Consider the following 19,618-nt stretch of genomic DNA (forward strand, 5'->3'; position numbering starts at 1 on the left):
GGACTCATCCAGTGAGAGTGTAAACTGACCTTTTGTTGATGTCTGCGACTGCTAACCCTGTCTTCAGTTCAGCTTTAAAAGACGAAGTTTGTTTTTTAATGTAAATGGAATGTTATAGAAAGGTCCAAATACTTCTGTTTTTTGCAATTTCACTTGTTTTTTGAGAAACTAAACAGCAATTCATTTCCTCCATCCTCGTTGTGCAGTACAGCGGCTCTGGTGAAAAAAAATGAACAAATTCCCCAAAAATATCTAAAAATACTTCCTTTAAGTATAACACTCTCAGATTTAGGCTGATCACGATACCAACATTTTACAAAGGATACGATACCAGGCCGAGTATCGCGCTACCAACATTTTACAAAGGATACGATACCAGGCCGAGTATCGCGCTACCAACATTTTACAAAGGATACGATACCAGGCCGAGTATCGCGCTACCAACATTTTACAAAGGATACGATACCAGGCCGAGTATCGCGCTACCAACATTTTACAAAGGATACGATACCAGGCCGAGTATCGCGCTACCAACATTTTACAAAGGATTCAATACCAGGCCGAGTATCGCGCTACCAACATTTTACAAAGGATACGATACCAGGCCGAGTATCGCGCTACCAACATTTTACAAAGGATACGATACCAGGCCGAGTATCGCGCTACCAACATTTTACAAAGGATACGATACCAGGCCGAGTATCGCGCTACCAACATTTTACAAAGGATACGATACCAGGCCGAGTATCGCGCTACCAACATTTTACAAAGGATACGATACCAGGCCGAGTATCGCGCTACCAACATTTTACAAAGGATACGATACCAGGCTGAGTATCGCGATACCAACATTTTACAAAGGATACGATACCAGGCCGAGTATCGGCGCTACCAACATTTTACAAAGGATACGATACCAGGCCGAGTATCGCGCTACCAACATTTTACAAAGGATACGATACCAGGCCGAGTATCGCGCTACCAACATTTTACAAAGGATACGATACCAGGCCGAGTATCGCGCTACCAACATTTTACAAAGGATACGATACCAGGCCGAGTATCGCGCTACCAACATTTTACAAAGGATACGATACCAGGCCGAGTATCGCGCTACCAACATTTTACAAAGGATACGATACCAGGCCGAGTATCGCGCTACCAACATTTTACAAAGGATACGATACCAGGCCGAGTATCGCGATACCAACATTTTACAAAGGATACGATACCAGGCCGAGTATCGCGATACCAACATTTTACAAAGGATACGATACCAGGCCGAGTATCGCGATACCAACATTTTACAAAGGATACGATACCAGGCCGAGTATCGCGATACCAACATTTTACAAAGGATACGATACCAGGCCAAGTATCACGATCGATAGTGAGTAATATCTCAATACCACTGTAAACAATCATCAGTGGCCTAGCATCCTGTTCGCCCCGTCCCCGGAACGTTTCTTCACATTTATTTTGTTTTTTTAAACGTTCTCCAAAAAACATGTCCGTGAAATTCACACTTCTACTCAATACAACCATGTTTGAATTTAACTTCAAACTGTTCAATGTATAATAGAATACGGCATAGAACGGCTGATTGGCTGATATTTACAAAAAGCCTAGCTGTGATTGGTCTGGAGGAATGAGAGGAAGGAATATACATCAGTGGGGGCTGCTGAAGGGAGGACTAGCTCGTGGTAATGGCTGGAACGGCACAAACGGAATGGCATCAAATACATAGAAACCATGTGTTTGATACCATTCCACTGATTCCGCTCCAGCCATTACCACGAGCCAGTCCTCCCCAAATAAGGTGCCACCAACCTCCTGTGATATACAGGCATGATGAGCTGCGTGTCATTGTGTCAGTAAGGGGAAAACACTGCATGAAACCTTCTTTACTCTTCAATTAATGCAGACACACACCCTCCCTTCCTCACACTCTGTCTCACTCTCATAAACACACCACTGTCTGTCTCCCTCACTCTCATAAACACACTGCCCTCTGTCTCCCTCACGCTCATAAACACACGTGTCTGTCTCCCTCACTCTCATAAACACACCACTGTCTGTCATGTCCTGACCCAAGTAAGATGTCATTTTCTATAGTAGAGTAGGGCAGGGCGTGACAGGGGGTGTTTTGGGTTGTTCTATGTTTTCTATGTTTATGTTCTAGTTTTTCTATGTTGGGATTGTTTGGGTTGGTCTCTAATTGGAGGCAGCTGATCCTCATTGCCTCTGATTAGAGTTCATATTTAAGTAGGGGTTTTTCTCTTCCTGTTTTGTGGGTTATTATCTTTTGAGTAGTGTGTTTTCCTCTCTGCATCACGGTTTGTTGTTTTTTGTGTTTTCAAGTATTTAAGTGTATTGCATTCAGTTTCACGTTTAATAAATATGTGGAACTACGAACACGCTGCATTTTGGTCCGATCCTTCAAACAGCCGTGACACTGTCTGTCTCCCTCACTCTCATAAACGCACTGCTCTCTCTGTTTCCCAATCACATCTCTCTCTCTCGGGTTATAACAGGCGATGAAATTATATAACATATTAACATTGCTCGCTTTGCGTGCTGCTCCAATGTAACAAATGTAAAACTCTAACGACAGAAGACTCGTCAGGGTCAGCACCCCCCACCCGCCATCATGGCTAAATTATATTTTAAAAAAACAGACAGAGGAATAGACACTTGTGAAGAGGGGACAGAGAGCAGGTGAGTGAGGGCTGGTAGGGGATGTGAAGAGGGGACAGAGAGCAGGTGAGTGAGGGCTGGTAGGGGATGTGAAGAGGGGACAGAGAGCAGGTGAGTGAGGGCTGGTAGGGGATGTGAAGAGGGGACAGAGAGCAGGTGAGTGAGGGCTGGTAGGGGATGTGAAGAGGGGACAGAGAGCAGGTGAGTGAGGGCTGGTAGGGGATGTGAAGAGGGGACAGAGAGCAGGTGAGTGAGGGCTGGTAGGGGATGTGAAGAGGGGACAGAGAGCAGGTGAGTGAGGGCTGGTAGGGGATGTGAAGAGGGGACAGAGAGCAGGTGAGTGAGGGCTGGTAGGGGATGTGAAGAGGGGACAGAGAGCAGGTGAGTGAGGGCTGGTAGGGGGATGTGAAGAGGGGACAGAGAGCAGGTGAGTGAGGGCTGGTAGGGGATGTGAAGAGGGGACAGAGAGCAGGTGAGTGAGGGCTGGTAGGGGATGTGAAGAGGGGACAGAGAGCAGGTGAGTGAGGGCTGGTAGGGGATGTGAAGAGGGGACAGAGAGCAGGTGAGTGAGGGCTGGTAGGGGATGTGAAGAGGGGACAGAGAGCAGGTGAGTGAGGGCTGGTAGGGGATGTGAAGAGGGGACAGAGAGCAGGTGAGTGAGGGCTGGTAGGGGATGTGAAGAGGGGACAGAGAGCAGGTGAGTGAGGGCTGGTAGGGGATGTGAAGAGGGGACAGAGAGCAGGTGAGTGAGGGCTGGTAGGGGATGTGAAGAGGGGACAGAGAGCAGGTGAGTGAGGGCTGGTAGGGGATGTGAAGAGGGGACAGAGAGCAGGTGAGTGAGGGCTGGTAGGGGATGTGAAGAGGGGACAGAGAGCAGGTGAGTGAGGGCTGGTAGGGGATGTGAAGAGGGGACAGAGAGCAGGTGAGTGAGGGCTGGTAGGGGATGTGAAGAGGGGACAGAGAGCAGGTGAGTGAGGGCTGGTAGGGGATGTGAAGAGGGGACAGAGAGCAGGTGAGTGAGGGCTGGTAGGGGATGATTACAGCTGCCACGGGTGATATGTGCAGGAAAGTGAAGTGGATATCATTAGACCTGCTCATACAAGAGACTGGTGGCTGTTGCTTCAATTCAACTGAATTTATAAACAAAACAGACTTTATAAACATTTAATAAACGGGCGCCAGCAGGTTCTTTAGATCGTTAGGGCTGAAAAAGTCCGTAGTATTATATGAAACAGTACTACAGTACTCTAAAATGTTGGCATCATAAGTATCATGACTGCAGGTCCTTAGATCGCGTGTGGCTCAGTTGGTAGAGCATGGTGTTTGCAATGCCAGGGTTGAGGGTTTGATTCCCACGGGGGACCAGTACAGAGAATTTTTTAAGTCGCTCTGGATAAGAGCGTCTGCTAAAATGACTAAAATGTAAAAATGGAGATGTTGTACAAATGCAATTGTGTCATCCACAAAACTTTATCCACAAAACTTTATCCATTTTGTACGACTCAAGCCATTTCCCCTGTCCAGCTGTCCCATTCTATGTGTAGCCTGCCACTACAGGTATCTGGCAAAATAAAGGAAACACAAAGTGTCTTAATAGGGCGTTGGGCCACCACAAGCCAGCACAGATTCAATGCGCCTTGGCATAGATTATACAAGTGTCTGGAACTTCCTGTGTGGAAGCGCCAGCTTTCAATATACTTTGTATCCTTCGTTTACTCAAGTGTTTCCTTAATTTTGGCAGCTACCTGTGGAATTGACGGAGAGGTATCTGTTGCAACAAAATGGAATATAACATTGAAGATAAAGTTTGGAATGACAATTTCCTGTGTACTACATCTAAAGACTTCCGTCACTATACAGAGAGCTTTTCCATTTCAACCATACCATATTCTGGACTTAACTTGGGTAACTACAGAGTTGACCCTACCCAAGTTAAATCCAGAATGTTTTTATGTAACTTTTATTTAGACAGGTGGGAGTGTCACCATTCTCAAGGAAGCCCTTAGAACATGAACACACAATTCAATACAACATAAAGCAAAATAGCAACAACACAATAAAAACAAGATGAATCAAAAACTACTATCACATTATCTCTCAAAATGGATCTAAACTGGCCAATGGAGATCAGCGAGTCCAGCTTCAAGGTGGCCTAAAGGCTATTCCACGAGCTGGGGGAATAAAAACACGTTTTTTTTCCACAGCTCAGTGGAGACCTGCAGGACATCCAGAACCAGCCAGTCCAGGGGGAGGTCTGAAAATGGCTGGATCTCCAATTAATATGGGAGCTGAGGTAGTGGGGGGAGTCTCTGAAGAACAGCTTCATATACAAAATGCTCTTCTGGTAGTCAGAGACTGGCAGGCAACAGAACTGTACAGAATGCAGTGATGTGTATGAAAAAAGTCCCCAGTGGTAAACCACAGTGCTGTGTGATAGTGTCACATCCTGATCATAGAACACTTTTATTTTCTATGGTAGAGTAGGTCAGGGTGTGACAGGGGGGTTTTGTCTAGTTTATTTATGTCTATGTTGGTTCTAGTTTCTTTTTTCTATGTTGGGGTATTGTCTAGTTGATGAATTTCTATGTCTGGTTCTAGTTTCTGTATTTCTATGTGGGGTTCTAGTTTCTGTATTTCTATGTTGTTTATTTTTGGGATGATCTCCAATTAGAGGCAGCTGGTCATCGTTGTCTCTAATTGGGGATCATATTTAAGTTGTTGTTTTTCCCACTAGGTTTTGTGGGAGATTATTTTGAGTAAGTGTATGTTGCACCTCTTCGTCACGGTTTGTTGTTTTGTTTATGAGTTTATTTGTATGTCGGGCATAGTTTCACATAGTTTAAAATAAAATGTGGAACGATACACACGCTGCGCTTTGGTCCCATTCTTCAGACAGCCGTGACAGACCGAGTCTGAAGGTTTTACAACAGAGACTGCAGCATGCATGGAGATTATATCACCATAATCAACTACTGGGAGAAGAGTTGCTTGAACAATCTTCCTTCTACTTTCCAAAGTGAGGCAGGAATTCTTTCTATAAAAACAAACCAATCTTTATTCTCAGCATTTCAATGTGCGTTTCAAAAAAAGAGAGAGCTTATCGTCAATCAGAAGTGCCCAAGTCATTATAAAAATGGGGAACTTGCTCAATTTGGACTCCATTTAAAATACGCAGGTACTCAGGGTCAGTATTACGAAACCTAGAGAACGACACAATCGTGGTTTTATTAACATGTAGCACTAGTTTCAGATCAGTAAGCCATTTTTTTAAATGACTACCAAGTCAACCCTACCCAAGTCCAGGATATAATAATGACTACCAAGTCAACCCTACCCAAGTCCAGGATATAATATAGATATATCTTAGCTAGCTGAATTGTTTACCAGTTGCTAAGCAGTTGCTAGGGACTCTTTTGGAAGAAACTAGCTAGCTAAGGAAGAACAACAAAGAATATCTAGTTAACAGAAGAAAAGAAAGAGAAAATCAGGACAGAAGAAAAAGGATATCAAAGTGAAACAGTTCTCTAAAGACACAGGAGACAATAATACAAGAAACAACACTTCTGTAGCTTGTCAACTATGTGTCTGTCTATCCCTGTTCTCTCCTCTCTGCACAGGCCATACAAACGCTTCACACCGCGTGGCCGCTGCCACTCCAACCTGGTGGTCCCAGCGCGCACAACCCACGTGGAGTTCCAGGTCTCCGGCAGCCTCTGGAACTGCCGGTCTGCAGCCAACAAGGCTGAGTTCATCTCAGCCTATGCTACCCTCCAGTCCCTAGACTTCCTGGCGCTGACGGAAACATGGATTACCACAGATAACACTGCTACTCCTACTGCTCTCTCTTCGTCTGCCCACGTGTTCTCGCATACCCCTAGAGCATCGAGCCAGCGGGGTGGTGGCACTGGAATCCTCATCTCTCCCAAGTGGACATTCTCTCTTTCTCCCCTGACCCATCTGTATATCTCCTCATTTGAATTCCATGCTGTCACAGTTACCAGCCCTTTCAAGCTTAACATCCTTATCATTTATCGCCCTCCAGGTTCCCTTGGAGAGTTCATCAATGAGCTTGACGCCTTGATAAGTTCCTTTCCTGAGGATGGCTCACCTCTCACAGTTCTGGGTGACTTTAACCTCCCCACGTCTACCTTTGACTCATTCCTCTCTGCCTCCTTCTTTCCACTCCTCTCCTCTTTTGACCTCACCCTCTCACCTTCCCCCCCCTACTCACAAGGCAGGCAATACGCTTGACCTCATCTTTACTAGATGCTGTTCTTCCACTAATCTCATTGCAACTCCCCTCCAAATCTCCGACCACTACCTTGTATCCTTTTCCCTCTTGCTCTCATCCAACACTTCTCACTCTGCCCCTACTCGGATGGTATTGCGCCGTCCCAACCTTCGCTCTCTCTCTCCCGCTACTCTCTCCTCTTCCATCCTATCATCTCTTCCCTCTGCTCAAACCTTCTCCAACCTATCTCCTGATTCTGCCTCCTCAACCCTCCTCTCCTCCCTTTCTGCATCCTTTGATTTTCTCTGTCCCCTATCCTCCAGGCCGGCTCGGTCCTCCCCTCCTGCTCCGTGGCTCGACGACTCACTACGAGCTCACAGAACAGGGCTCCGGGCAGCCGAGCGGAAATGGAGGAAAACTCGCCTCCCCTGCGGACCTGGCATCCTTTCACTCACTCCTCTCTACATTCTCCTCTTCTGTCTCTGCTGCTAAAGCCACTTTCTACCACTCTAAATTCCAAGCATCTGCCTCTAACCCTAGGAAGCTCTTTGCTACCTTCTCCTCCCTCCTGAATCCTCCCCCCCCCCCTCCTCCCTCTCTGCGGATGACTTCGTCAACCATTTTGAAAAGAAGGTTGACGATATCCGATCCTCGTTTGCTAAGTCAAACGACACCGCTGGTCCTGCTCACACTGCCCTACCCTGTGCTTTGACCTCTTTCTCCCCTCTCTCTCCAGATGAAATCTCGCGTCTTGTGACGGCCGGCCGCCCAACAACCTGCCCACTTGACCCTATCCCCTCCTCTCTTCTCCAGACCATTTCCGGAGACCTTCTCCCCTTCCTCACCTCGCTCATCAACTCATCCTTGACCGCTGGCTACGTCCCTTCCGTCTTCAAGAGAGCGAGAGTTGCACCCCCTTCTGAAAAAACCTACACTCGATCCCTCCGATGTCAACAACTACAGACCAGTATCCCTTCTTTCTTTTCTCTCCAAAACTCTTGAACGTGCCGTCCTTGGCCAGCTCTCCTGCTATCTCTCTCAGAATGACCTTCTTGATCCTAATCAGTCAGGTTTCAAGACTGGGCATTCAACTGAGACTGCTCTTCTCTGTGTCACGGAGGCTCTCCGCACTGCTAAAGCTAACTCTCTCTCCTCTGCTCTCATACTTCTAGACCTATCTGCTGCCTTTGATACTGTGAACCATCAGATCCTCCTCTCCACCCTCTCCGAGTTGGGCATCTCCGGCGCGGCCCACGCTTGGATTGCGTCCTACCTGACAGGTCGCTCCTACCAGGTGGCGTGGCGAGAATCTGTCTCCGCACCATGCGCTCTCACCACTGGTGTCCCCCAGGGCTCTGTTCTAGGCCCTCTCCTATTCTCGCTATACACCAAGTCACTTGGCTCTGTCATATCCTCACATGGTCTCTCCTATCATTGCTATGCAGACGACACACAATTAATCTTCTCCTTTCCCCCTTCTGATAACCAGGCGGCGAATCGCATCTCTGCATGTCTGTCAGACATATCAGTGTGGATGACGGATCACCAGCTCAAGCTGAACCTCGGCAAGACGGAGCAGCTCTTCCTCCCGGGGAAGGACTGCCCGTTCCATGATCTCGCCATCACGGTTGACAACTCCCTTGTGTCCTCCTCCCAGAGTGCTAAGAACCTTGGCGTGATCCTGGACAACACCCTGTCGTTCTCCACTAACATCAAGGCGGTGACCCGATCCTGTAGGTTCATGCTCTACAACATTCGCAGAGTACGACCCTGCCTCACACAGGAAGCGGCGCAGGTCCTAATCCAGGCACTTGTCATCTCCCGTCTGGATTACTGCAACTCGCTGTTGGCTGGGCTCCCTGCCTGTGCCATTAAACCCCTACAACTCATCCAGAACGCCGCAGCCCGTCTGGTGTTCAACCTTCCCAAGTTCTCTCCACGTCACCCCGCTCCTCCGCTCTCTCCACTGGCTTCCAGTTGAAGCTCGCATCCGCTACAAGACCATGGTGATTGCCTACGGAGCTGTGAAGGGAACGGCACCTCCATACCTTCAGGCTCTGATCAGGCCCTACACCCAAACAAGGGCACTGCGTTCATCCACCACTGGCCTGCTGGCCCCCTACCTCTGAGGAAGCACAGTTCCCGCTCAGCCCAGTCAAAACTGTATGCTGCTCTGGCACCCCAATGGTGGAACAAGCTCCCTCACGACGCCAGGACAGCGGAGTCAATCACCACCTTCCGGAGACACCTGAAACCCCACCTCTTTAAGGAATACCTAGGATAGGATAAAGTAATCCTTTTAACCCCCCCCCCCTTAAAATATTTAGATGCACTATTGTAAAGTGGTTGTTCCACTGGATATCATAAGGTGAATGCACCATTTTGTAAGTCGCTCTGGATAAGAGCGTCTGCTAAATGACTTAAATGTAAATGTAAATATAATAATGATTACCAAGTCAACCCTACCCAAGTCCAGGATATAATAATGACTACCAAGTCAACCCTACCCAAGTCCAGGATATAATAATGACTACCAAGTCAACCCTACCCAAGTCCAGGATATAATAATGACTACCAAGTCAACCCTACCCAAGTCCAGGATATAACAATGACTACCAAGTCAACCCTACCCAAGTCCAGGATATAACAATGACTACCAAGTCAACCCTACCCAAGTCCAGGATATAACAATGACTACCAAGTCAACCCTACCCAAGTCCAGGATATAACAATGACTACCAAGCCAACCCTACCCAAGTCCAGGATATAACAATGACTACCAAGCCAACCCTACCCAAGTCCAGGATATAACAATGACTACGAAGTCAACCCTACCCAAGTCCAGGATATAACAATGACTACCAAGTCAACCCTACCCAAGTCCAGGATATAATAATGACTACCAAGTCAACCCTACCCAAGTCCAGGATATAATAATGACTACCAAGCCAACCCTACCCAAGTCCAGGATATAATAATGACTACCAAGCCAACCCTACCCAAGTCCAGGATATAATAATGACTACCAAGTCAACCCTACCCAAGTCCAGGATATAATAATGACTACCAAGCCAACCCTACCCAAGTCCAGGATATAATAATGACTACAAGCCAACCCTACCCAAGTCCAGGATATAATAATGACTACCAAGCCAACCCTACCCAAGTCCAGGATATAATAATGACTACCAAGTCAACCCTACCCAAGTCCAGGATATAATAATGACTACCAAGTCAACCCTACACAAGTCCAGGATATAATAATGACTACCAAGTCATACCAAGTCAACCCTACCCAAGTCCAGGATATAATAATGACTACCAAGCCAACCCTACCCAAGTCCAGGGTATAATAATGACTACCAAGCCAACCCTACCCAAGTCCAGGGTAGAATAATGACTACCAAGCCAACCCTACCCAAGTCCAGGGTAGAATAATGACTACCAAGCCAACCCTACCCAAGTCCAGGGTAGAATAATGACTACCAAGCCAACCCTACCCAAGTCCAGGACATAATAATGACTACCAAGCCAACCCTACCCAAGTCCAGGATATAATAATGACTACCAAGTCAACCCTACCCAAGTCCAGGATATAATAATGACTACCAAGCCAACCCTACCCAAGTCCAGGATATAATAATGACTACCAAGCCAACCCTACCCAAGTCCAGGATATAATAATGACTACCAAGCCAACCCTACCCAAGTCCAGGATATAATAATGACTACCAAGCCAACCCTACCCAAGTCCAGGATATAATAATGACTACCAAGCCAACCCTACCCAAGTCCAGGATATAATAATGACTACCAAGCCAACCCTACCCAAGTCCAGGATATAATAATGACTACCAAGTCAACCCTACCCAAGTCCAGGATATAATAATGACTACCAAGTCATACCAAGCCAACCCTACCCAAGTCCAGGATATAAGACTTGATGAATATGAAGTCTTATCATATACCAGACATACCTAAATCCATCAGGGCCTGGGACCAGTCTTATCGATATCGGTGCTGGTCCAGTGAGCAACGGTTAGGTACTGTAGGTGCAGACCTCAACAACATCATTTAAAATTAGCACACACACACACACACACACACACACACACACATATATATATAATGCCGACGAATGGTAGGCCTGAAGGAGAGGAGTCCTGGTAGTTAATTTGTGCCATGCAGGGGGACTGTCAAGTGGATTTAAGATGGGGGGGGGGGAGACAGGACTGTTGGACCTAACACACAAACACACCATTCATATGAAAAACCATGTGAACAACTTTCCAAAACAAGTGAATAACCAGCCCTAACAACAACCAGTAGACAAGCCATGGTCCAGTAAGATACAGAACGAGTAATCTCTGAACGCTGTACTGTACCTTCTGGAGCCTTTGGAATAGGTGAAGGTGAAGGTGGCGTCAGTGTATCTGAAATCTGAAATAAATAACAGGGGAAACAGAACGGGTCAGAACAGAAACCAAGAGAAGGGTTATTAACCAAGCCACAGGGGTGGGAAGTCCCCTTCAACAAATGCAGTTTCCATGGAAACATCAAAAGGAGGGTTCCCACTGACCGAGAAAATATATAAAAGGAGGTAAAATTGTTGGCCAATATTACACTGAACAAAAATATAAAATCACAACATGCAACAATTTCAAAGTTTTTACTAGAGTTACAATTCCTATAAATTAATTAATGAATTAGGCCCTAATCTATGGATGTCACCTGACTAGGAATACAGATATGCATTACGGGTCAAAGATACCTTTAAAAAAAAAAGTAAAGGGTGTGGTCAGTATCTGGTGTGACCACCATTTTGTTTTTATTTAACTACGCTATGGTAGCACAACACATCTCCTTCGCATAGAGTTGATCAGGCTGTTGATTGTGGCTTGTGGAATTTTGTCCCACTCCTCTTTAATGGCTGTGCGAAGTTGCTGGATTATGGCGGGAACTGGAACACGCTGTGTCGTACACGTCGACCCAGAGCATCCCAAACATGCTCAATGGGTGACATGTCTGGTGTGTATGTAGGTCATAGAAGAACTGGGACAGCTTCCAGGAATTGTGTACAGATCCTTGCGACATGGGGCCGTTCATTATCATGCTGAAACATGAGGTGATGGCAGCGGATGAATGGCACGACAATGGGCCTCAGGATCTCGTGACGGTATCTCTGTGCCTTCAAATTGCCATCGATAAAATGCAACGGTTTGTTGTCCGTAGCTTCTGCCTGCCCCATACCATAACCCCACCATGGGGCACTCTGTTCACAACGTTGACGTCGCCCACATGATGTCATACACACTGTCTGCCATCTGCCCGGTACAGTTGAAACCAGGATTCATCCGTAAAGAGCACACTTCTCCAGCGTGCCAGTCACCATCGAAGGTGAGCATTGGCCCACTGAAGTTGGTTACGACGCCGAACTGTTGGACGTACTGCCAAATTCTCTAAAATAACATTAGAGGCAGCTTATGGTAGAGAAATTAACATTTAATTCTCTGGTGGACATTCCTGCAGTCAGCCTGCCAATATGCACGCTCCCTCAACTTGAGACATCTGTGGCGTTGTGTTATGTGACAAAACTGCACATTTTATGGTAGCCTCTTATTGTCCCCAGCACAAGGTGCACCTGTGTAATGATAATGCTGTTTAAATCAGCTTCTTGATATGCCACAGCATGTCAGGTGGATGGATTATCTTGGCAAAGGAGAAATGTTCACGAACAGGGATGTAAACTAATTTGTGCACAACATTTGAGAGAAGTAAGATTTTAGTGCATATGAAACATTTCTGGGATATTTTATTTCAGCTCATGAAACATGAAACCAACTCTTTACATGTTGCGTTAATATTTTTTTTTTCAGTATAAGTTTACACAACCGTTAGTCTATGTCCGGTACAACTAACGTCGATAGGCGAATAGACTAGGTACGGCTGGTGTCATTAATATTATGTCTGTCTGTCCATCTGTAGGGATGTTTAACCAAATCCAAGTGTCATCATGACAAGCATATTAATGTTATTTTTCTGCTCCATTAGATTTTACATTTATTTCAAATAATTAGTCACATTTAAAAATTAAAACCACACCAATCAAATAAAATGTCGGTCTATAAATTAGATTCATTTGTGATATTGACAACTGTGTCTAGAAGGTGTTTTTTGATGCTTTTTGCTATCGAGGACAAGGACTGAACGGAGGTGTGTGTGTGTGTGTGTGTGTGTGTGTGTGTGTGTGTGTGTGTGTGTGTGTGTATCAACATACACCTTAGGGCTTTATTAACCTGGGTGGAACACGTACCGTTCCACTACCACGGCTGTACACAGACACTCACCAGAGAAAAGGCAGTCTTTCTCTGCCTTGCACCTTTGAATTACGATGTCGACGTCTTTTTGTATTCTCTCTTGTCTTGAACACATCCCCATGAAATAAAACCCCACAGGAATGGCTTCTCTTCTCTAATAAAAGACAAAATAAGATCCCATCAAAAAGGACTGATGTATTTCCAGTAATCTGAATTTTCGATGGAGCTGGTTGATATTGCTTCTGGTTATATTCCAGGTGTGTCCGATCGTCGTACCGTTTCGTTTTCAGCTCGTAGCGGATATCATCTCGAATAACTACCGATGATGATACTATTATACAGCAGTAGTAGTAGTAGTAGATAGCATGTTCCACTTTTACTGCTAAAGCCCCAGTCTCCACACTTAATCACTGTGCACTGCTAAACCCAATAATGGCGATCTGTAAAAGCTAAGATCAAAGATGGTTATTAACCAAGATAGACCCGAGCCTGTCGTTTCCAATGAAGGCAAATGAATCATAGCGGGCCGAACAAGCACCAGTTAGTGAGATCCTATTGGCAGCAGTCTGCCATTCATTTAGGATATTTCCATTGGGGGACGCATACTCTGTGATGTTCGCGTGTACAATCACAAAAAATCACCCTTGCAATCAATTAAAATGGAGAGGGAAAAAAATTACTTCAGGCAAAGGGTAAAGTCTTCCACTCGATTTGTTACATATTCAAATTTTGTAATATCCGAAAACCGGTAAGAGATCAAATGTTTCATTGATGAGATGAATGTGCAGAATGTCGGCCATAATAAATCTCACGCTATGTTCTTCCACCGCCGCCCACTGGGCTTCCACTCATCACCATATTTGGAAACGCCAACCGGATGATTCACATTTATATATCCGGTAAAATATCTGGCTCATTGTTCTATCTGTGCTTAAAAATGATGAGCCTACTGCTGCTGGTCTTAAAGTGAAACCAACATCGCTTTAACTCCCACTAAGGTCGTCGCTAGTTACCACAGACACAAAGTCATAAACCCCGCCTATTTCCACCACTTTTCTTTTTAAAATCAGATTTCAAACCTAACCTTAACCACACTGCTAACCTTATGCCTAATCATCATCTTAAATTTAGACCATAAAGCAAGTTTTATGAGACTCGAAATTGAGGTCAGGTTCATCCTGTTTCCATTGATCATCCTTGAGATGTTTCTACAACTTGATTGGAGTCCACCTGTGGTAAATTCAATTGATTGGACATGATTTGGAAAGGCACAAACCTGTCTATATAAGGTCCCACAGTTGACAGTGCATGACTGTATTCAAACACTTAAAAGACTATCCCCTCAGCCCTCAAGTTAAGTGGACACTTCTGATAAGTGTACACTTGCAGGGCGAGGGAGGGAGGAAGGAAGGACTTTTAAATAAACCAACCTTGACTGGAAATTCATCAGTCGTTCATCCCGCGATTATTGTGTTTTCAACCACCGGTAGTTTGTGGGTGCTTTATATGTGCTACAGTCAATTATGATTGCATGTCTACTTATATTAAATATATAAATATTAATATACACCTACTGTATGATAGCTAGCTAATTAATTAGCTAACTAATGTTAGCCTGCCTACTGTATGATAGCTAGCAAATTAATTAGCTAACTGACGTTAGCCTGCCTAGCTGGAACTTCTGAAGAAGGAAAATGTTTTATTTCTACAATTTCCAAAAGCATAATTACTTTTACGAGACATGTTTGTGCCGTCATGTGCATTAGTAGCACCACTTATACATTAGTTTTTAGTTACACTTGTATGTTGACTTATCCATATTGAAGTTGAGGTTCAAAGTTTTGGCTGACTTTTCTTAGCGGATGTACAATCATTGTGAATTGAATTATGGGGCGTTCCAGGCCACGGAGTGAAAATAAATGTACACTCGCAAGCTAGATCAAAAACGAGGTTTGAGGGGCTTACGTTGCAAACTTCCTTTCTTTGGCTAATCGTTTGGACCGACATCCAAGATGGTGACGGGGATTCTCCTGACGGGGGTCACCTTGGGGTCATGATAGGGGCTGCACCAAATTATTGATGTATTATAATAATTGATTATGCTTATGTTGTTTTAATAGAAGGGGAAGGGCTATAAGACCATCCCCCACTATATTTATAGCATCCTAGACCACAGATTAGCAATATATATATATATATATATATATATATATATATATGCATTATAAGGTTTTAATACTCTTTTCTAGTCTCTGCCTCTTATAAGAAACGGTCTGAGCAGATGTGTGAGCTATTGCAGTCAAAACAGGGTGTCTGTGAGGAAGCCTCAAGGCTAAAAGCGATACATGGACACAGACACTTGCAGGCGAGTAAATAGATAAGAGATAAGTCAAACATACCGTACTGTAAGCCACACAGGAATATAAAATTACTGCTGAGCCCTTAGAAAACACTGGACTACTGTTTTCTCCTGCAAGTTTGTCTAACTGTATATGCATGGGCTTGGTCTCATGAGTAGAAGGTGTTGACATAGGCAGTTACATCACTAGGGGTCGACTGCAAGCATATTAAAGCAACTTGGACCCTTTTTTATTTTGCAGAACTTACTCTGAAACATACGTGCTGTGTTTCCGTTGTCAACTTCTGTCTACAATTGCATTCATTAAGGTTTGATTTGATCTACTTAAAGAAGATATTGTCTGACTGCTGATTTCACCAATAAGTCAATGATTGACAAGGAACAAGGAACCTATCCCAACACCCCCAACGGCATAAGGCGAGGGTAAGTGGACGAGGGTGTGTCTTTAATAAGTTTGAAACGCAGCCCATGTCAGAGCAAAAACCAAACCGTGATGTCAAAGGAATTATCCATAGAGCTCAGAGACAGGATTGTGTCAAGGCACAGATCTGGGGAAAGATACGAAATTATTTCTGCCGTATTGAAGGTCCCCAAGAACACAGTGGCCTCCATCATTCTTAAATGGAAGAAGTTTGGAACCACTAAGACTCTTCCTAGAGCTGGCCGCCCAGCCAAACTGAGCAATCAGGGGAGAAGGGCCTTGATCAGGGAGGTGACCAAGAACCCGATGGTCACTCTGACAGAGCTCCAGAGTTCCTCTGTAGAGACGGGAGAACCTTCCAGAAGGACAACCATCTCTGCAGCATCAGGCCTTTATGGTAGAGTGGCCAGTAAAAACAAGATTCTCTGGTCTGATGAAACCAATGTTTAACTGTTTGGCCTGAATGCCAAGCGTCACACCTGGAAAAAATCTGTCACCATCCCTACGGTGAAGTATGGTGGTGGCAGCATCATGCTTTGGGTATGTTTTTCAGTGGCAGGAACCGGGAGACTAGTCAGGATCCAGGGAAAGATTTGAACTCAATTCGAACATCTCTGGAGAGACCTGAAAATAGCTGTGCAGCGACGCTCCCCATCCAACCTGACAGAGCTTGAGAGGATCTGCAGAGAAGAATGTGAGAAACTCCCCAAATACAGGTGTGCCAAGCTTGTAGCGTCATACCCAAGAAGACTCAAGGCTGTAATCACTGACAAAGGTGCATCAAGTAAAGGATCTGAATACTTTTGTAAATGTGCTATTTTATTTTTAATGCATTGCGAAAATTTCTAAACCAGTTTTTGCTTTGTCATTATGGGGTATTGTGTGTAAATTGAGGAGGGGGGGGATGAATGGCTATAACGTAAAAAAATGTGGATTAAGTCGAGGGGTCAGAATACTTTCAGAATGCACTGTATATAGGCATATGACCGAGACAATAAGAAGACAGAAGCAGAATGAATTCAACCACATATCTGTGTCATTATAAAACCAGAGAGCAACATCTGTCCAGAGAAGTCCACAAAACATATTACATGTAACAAACAGTTACGTGACCTACAGCATGGTCAAGCAAGGTCATGTTTCCGACATTTTCGGACAACTAAACAACTATTGATTTACAACATTTACATTTACATTTGCGTCATTTAGCAGACGCTCTTATCCAGAGCGACTTACAAATTGGTGAATGATGATATCCAGTGGAACAACCACTTTACAATAGTACATCTATATCTTTTTTTGGGGGGGGGGGTTAGAAGGATTATTATATCCTATCCTAGGTATTCCTTAAAGAGGTGGGGTTTCAGGTGTCTAGAACCAGGGAGGGTTACTGTAAATTACAAGAGAAAACAGGAGCTGCCTCCACTATTCCAGCACCGTTTCAACATCATCTAATCACCTCTGCAGGTAATTTAAAACACAGAGAAAATAATAGAACAGATTACTGGGGGTAGAATCCCACTGAATTGCAGAAAGGACTGAGAAGAATTGTATGATCTGAGCTGCAGTGCAAAAGATGGTAAAAACTGGTGAGAGCATCAATGACATAGCAGAGAAGAGAAGGTTTACCCACACAACTAGATAACACGACAACACATTTACATTTTAGTCATTTAGCAGACACTCTTATCCAGAGCGACTTACAGTAGTGAATACATACATTTCATGCATTTTGTTTTAGTACTGGCCCCCCGTGGGAATCGAACCGACAACCCTGGCGTTGCACACACCATGCTCTACCAACTGAGCCACAGGGAAGGCTGACACTAGACTAGATAACACAACACTATTATACTATTAGACAGTCATTATATTATACTATATGGGTCTTCATTAGACGGTTAAATATATTACCCTATATGCTTATATTATGCTATATGGTTCTTAATTAGACTGTCATTATATTATATTAAATATATTATACTATATGGGTCTTCATTAGCCTGTCATTATATTATATTTTACTATATGGGTCTTCATTAGACGGTCATTTAAATATATTATATGGGTCTTCATTAGACTGTCATTATATTATATGAAATATATTATACTATATGGGTCTTCATTAGCCTGTCATTATATTATATTATACTATATGGGTCTTCATTAGCCTGTCATTATATTATATTATACTATATGGGTCTTCATTAGCCTGTCATTATATTATATTATACTATATGGGTCTTCATTAGACTGTCATTATATTATACTATATGGGTCATCATTAGAAGGTCATTATATTATATTATATGGGTCTTCACCAAAGCCCCATATACTACCCACCACTGCGACCTGTACGCTCTCGTTGGCTGGCCCTCGTTTCATACTCGTCGCCAAACCCACTGGCTCCAGGTCATCTACAAGACCATGCTAGATAAAGTCCCCCCTTATCTCAGCTCACTGGTCACCATAGCAGCACCCACCTGTAGCACGCGCTCCAGCAGGTATATCTCTCGGGTCACCCCCAAAGCCAATTCCTCCTTTGGCCGCCTCTCCTTCCAGTTCTCTGCTGCCAATGACTGGAACGAACTACAAAAATCTCTGAAACTGGAAACGCTTATCTCCCTCACTAGCTTTAAGCACCAGCTGTCAGAGCAGCTCACAGATCACTGCACCTGTACATAGCCCATCTATAATTTAGCCCACACAACTACCTCTTCCCCTACTGTATTTATTTATTTATTTAGCTCCTTTGCACCCCATTATTTCTATTTCTACTTTGCACTTTCTTCCACTGCAAATCTACCATTCCAGTGTTTTACTTGCTATATTGTATTTACTTTGCCACCATGGCCTTTTTTGCCTTTACCTCCCTTATCTCACTTCATTTGCTCACATTGTATATAGACTTATTTTTCTACTGTATTATTGACTGTAAGTTTGTTTTACTCCATGTGCAACTCTGTGTTGTTGTATGTTGTCGAACTGCTTTGCTTTATCTTGGCCAGGTCGCAATTGTAAATGAGAACTTGTTCTCAACTTGCCTACCTGGTTAAATAAAGGTGAAATAAAAATAAATTAGAAGGTCAATATTATATGGGTCTTCATTAGACGGTCATTATATTATATTTGTCACGGTTGTCGTAAGGAGGAGCGGACCAAAGTGCAGCATGTATGTCGTTCCACATTTTATTTACACTGTGAAACTATGCAATACATAAACATAAACTAAAGCACAAAACAACAAACCGTGATGCAGAGTTGAAACATACACTACTCAAAAACAATCTCCTACAAACCCAGGTGGGACAAACACCAACTTAAATAGGACCTCCAATTAGAGACAACGATGACCAGCAGCCTCTAATTGGAGATCATTCCAAACAAAGCCCAACATAGAAATACAAAACTAGAACAACCCAACATAGAAATACAAAACTAGAACAACCCAACATAGAAAATCTAAATTAGAAAAACAAAAATGTCACGCCCTGACCTACTCTACCATAGAAAATAACTGCTTTCTATGGTCAGGACGTGACAATATTATACTATACGGGTCTTCATTAGACGGTCATTATATTATATTATAC

The 19,618-nt window shown here is 44.1% G+C and overlaps 1 protein-coding gene across 1 annotated transcript in view; it reads right to left on the reverse strand.

Moving 5' to 3' along the window:
• Positions 1–13,718, reverse strand: part of LOC106570930 (protein mono-ADP-ribosyltransferase PARP8) — a 76,911-nt gene extending 63,193 nt beyond the window's left edge. Inside the window, exons 1-3 of the mRNA XM_045695428.1 lie at positions 13,522–13,718; positions 13,276–13,399; positions 11,314–11,368 (exon numbers count right to left, since the gene is read on the reverse strand). Of these exons, the coding sequence (XP_045551384.1) occupies positions 11,314–11,368; positions 13,276–13,366 (146 nt within the window). The 5' untranslated portion in view covers positions 13,367–13,399; positions 13,522–13,718. The remainder of the gene's footprint in view (positions 1–11,313; positions 11,369–13,275; positions 13,400–13,521) is intronic.
• Positions 13,719–19,618: the final 5,900 nt, after the last annotated feature.

The sequence above is a fragment of the Salmo salar genome, chromosome ssa15, assembly GCF_905237065.1.
Source record: "Salmo salar chromosome ssa15, Ssal_v3.1, whole genome shotgun sequence".
In the NCBI taxonomy this organism is placed as follows: domain Eukaryota; kingdom Metazoa; phylum Chordata; class Actinopteri; order Salmoniformes; family Salmonidae; genus Salmo; species Salmo salar.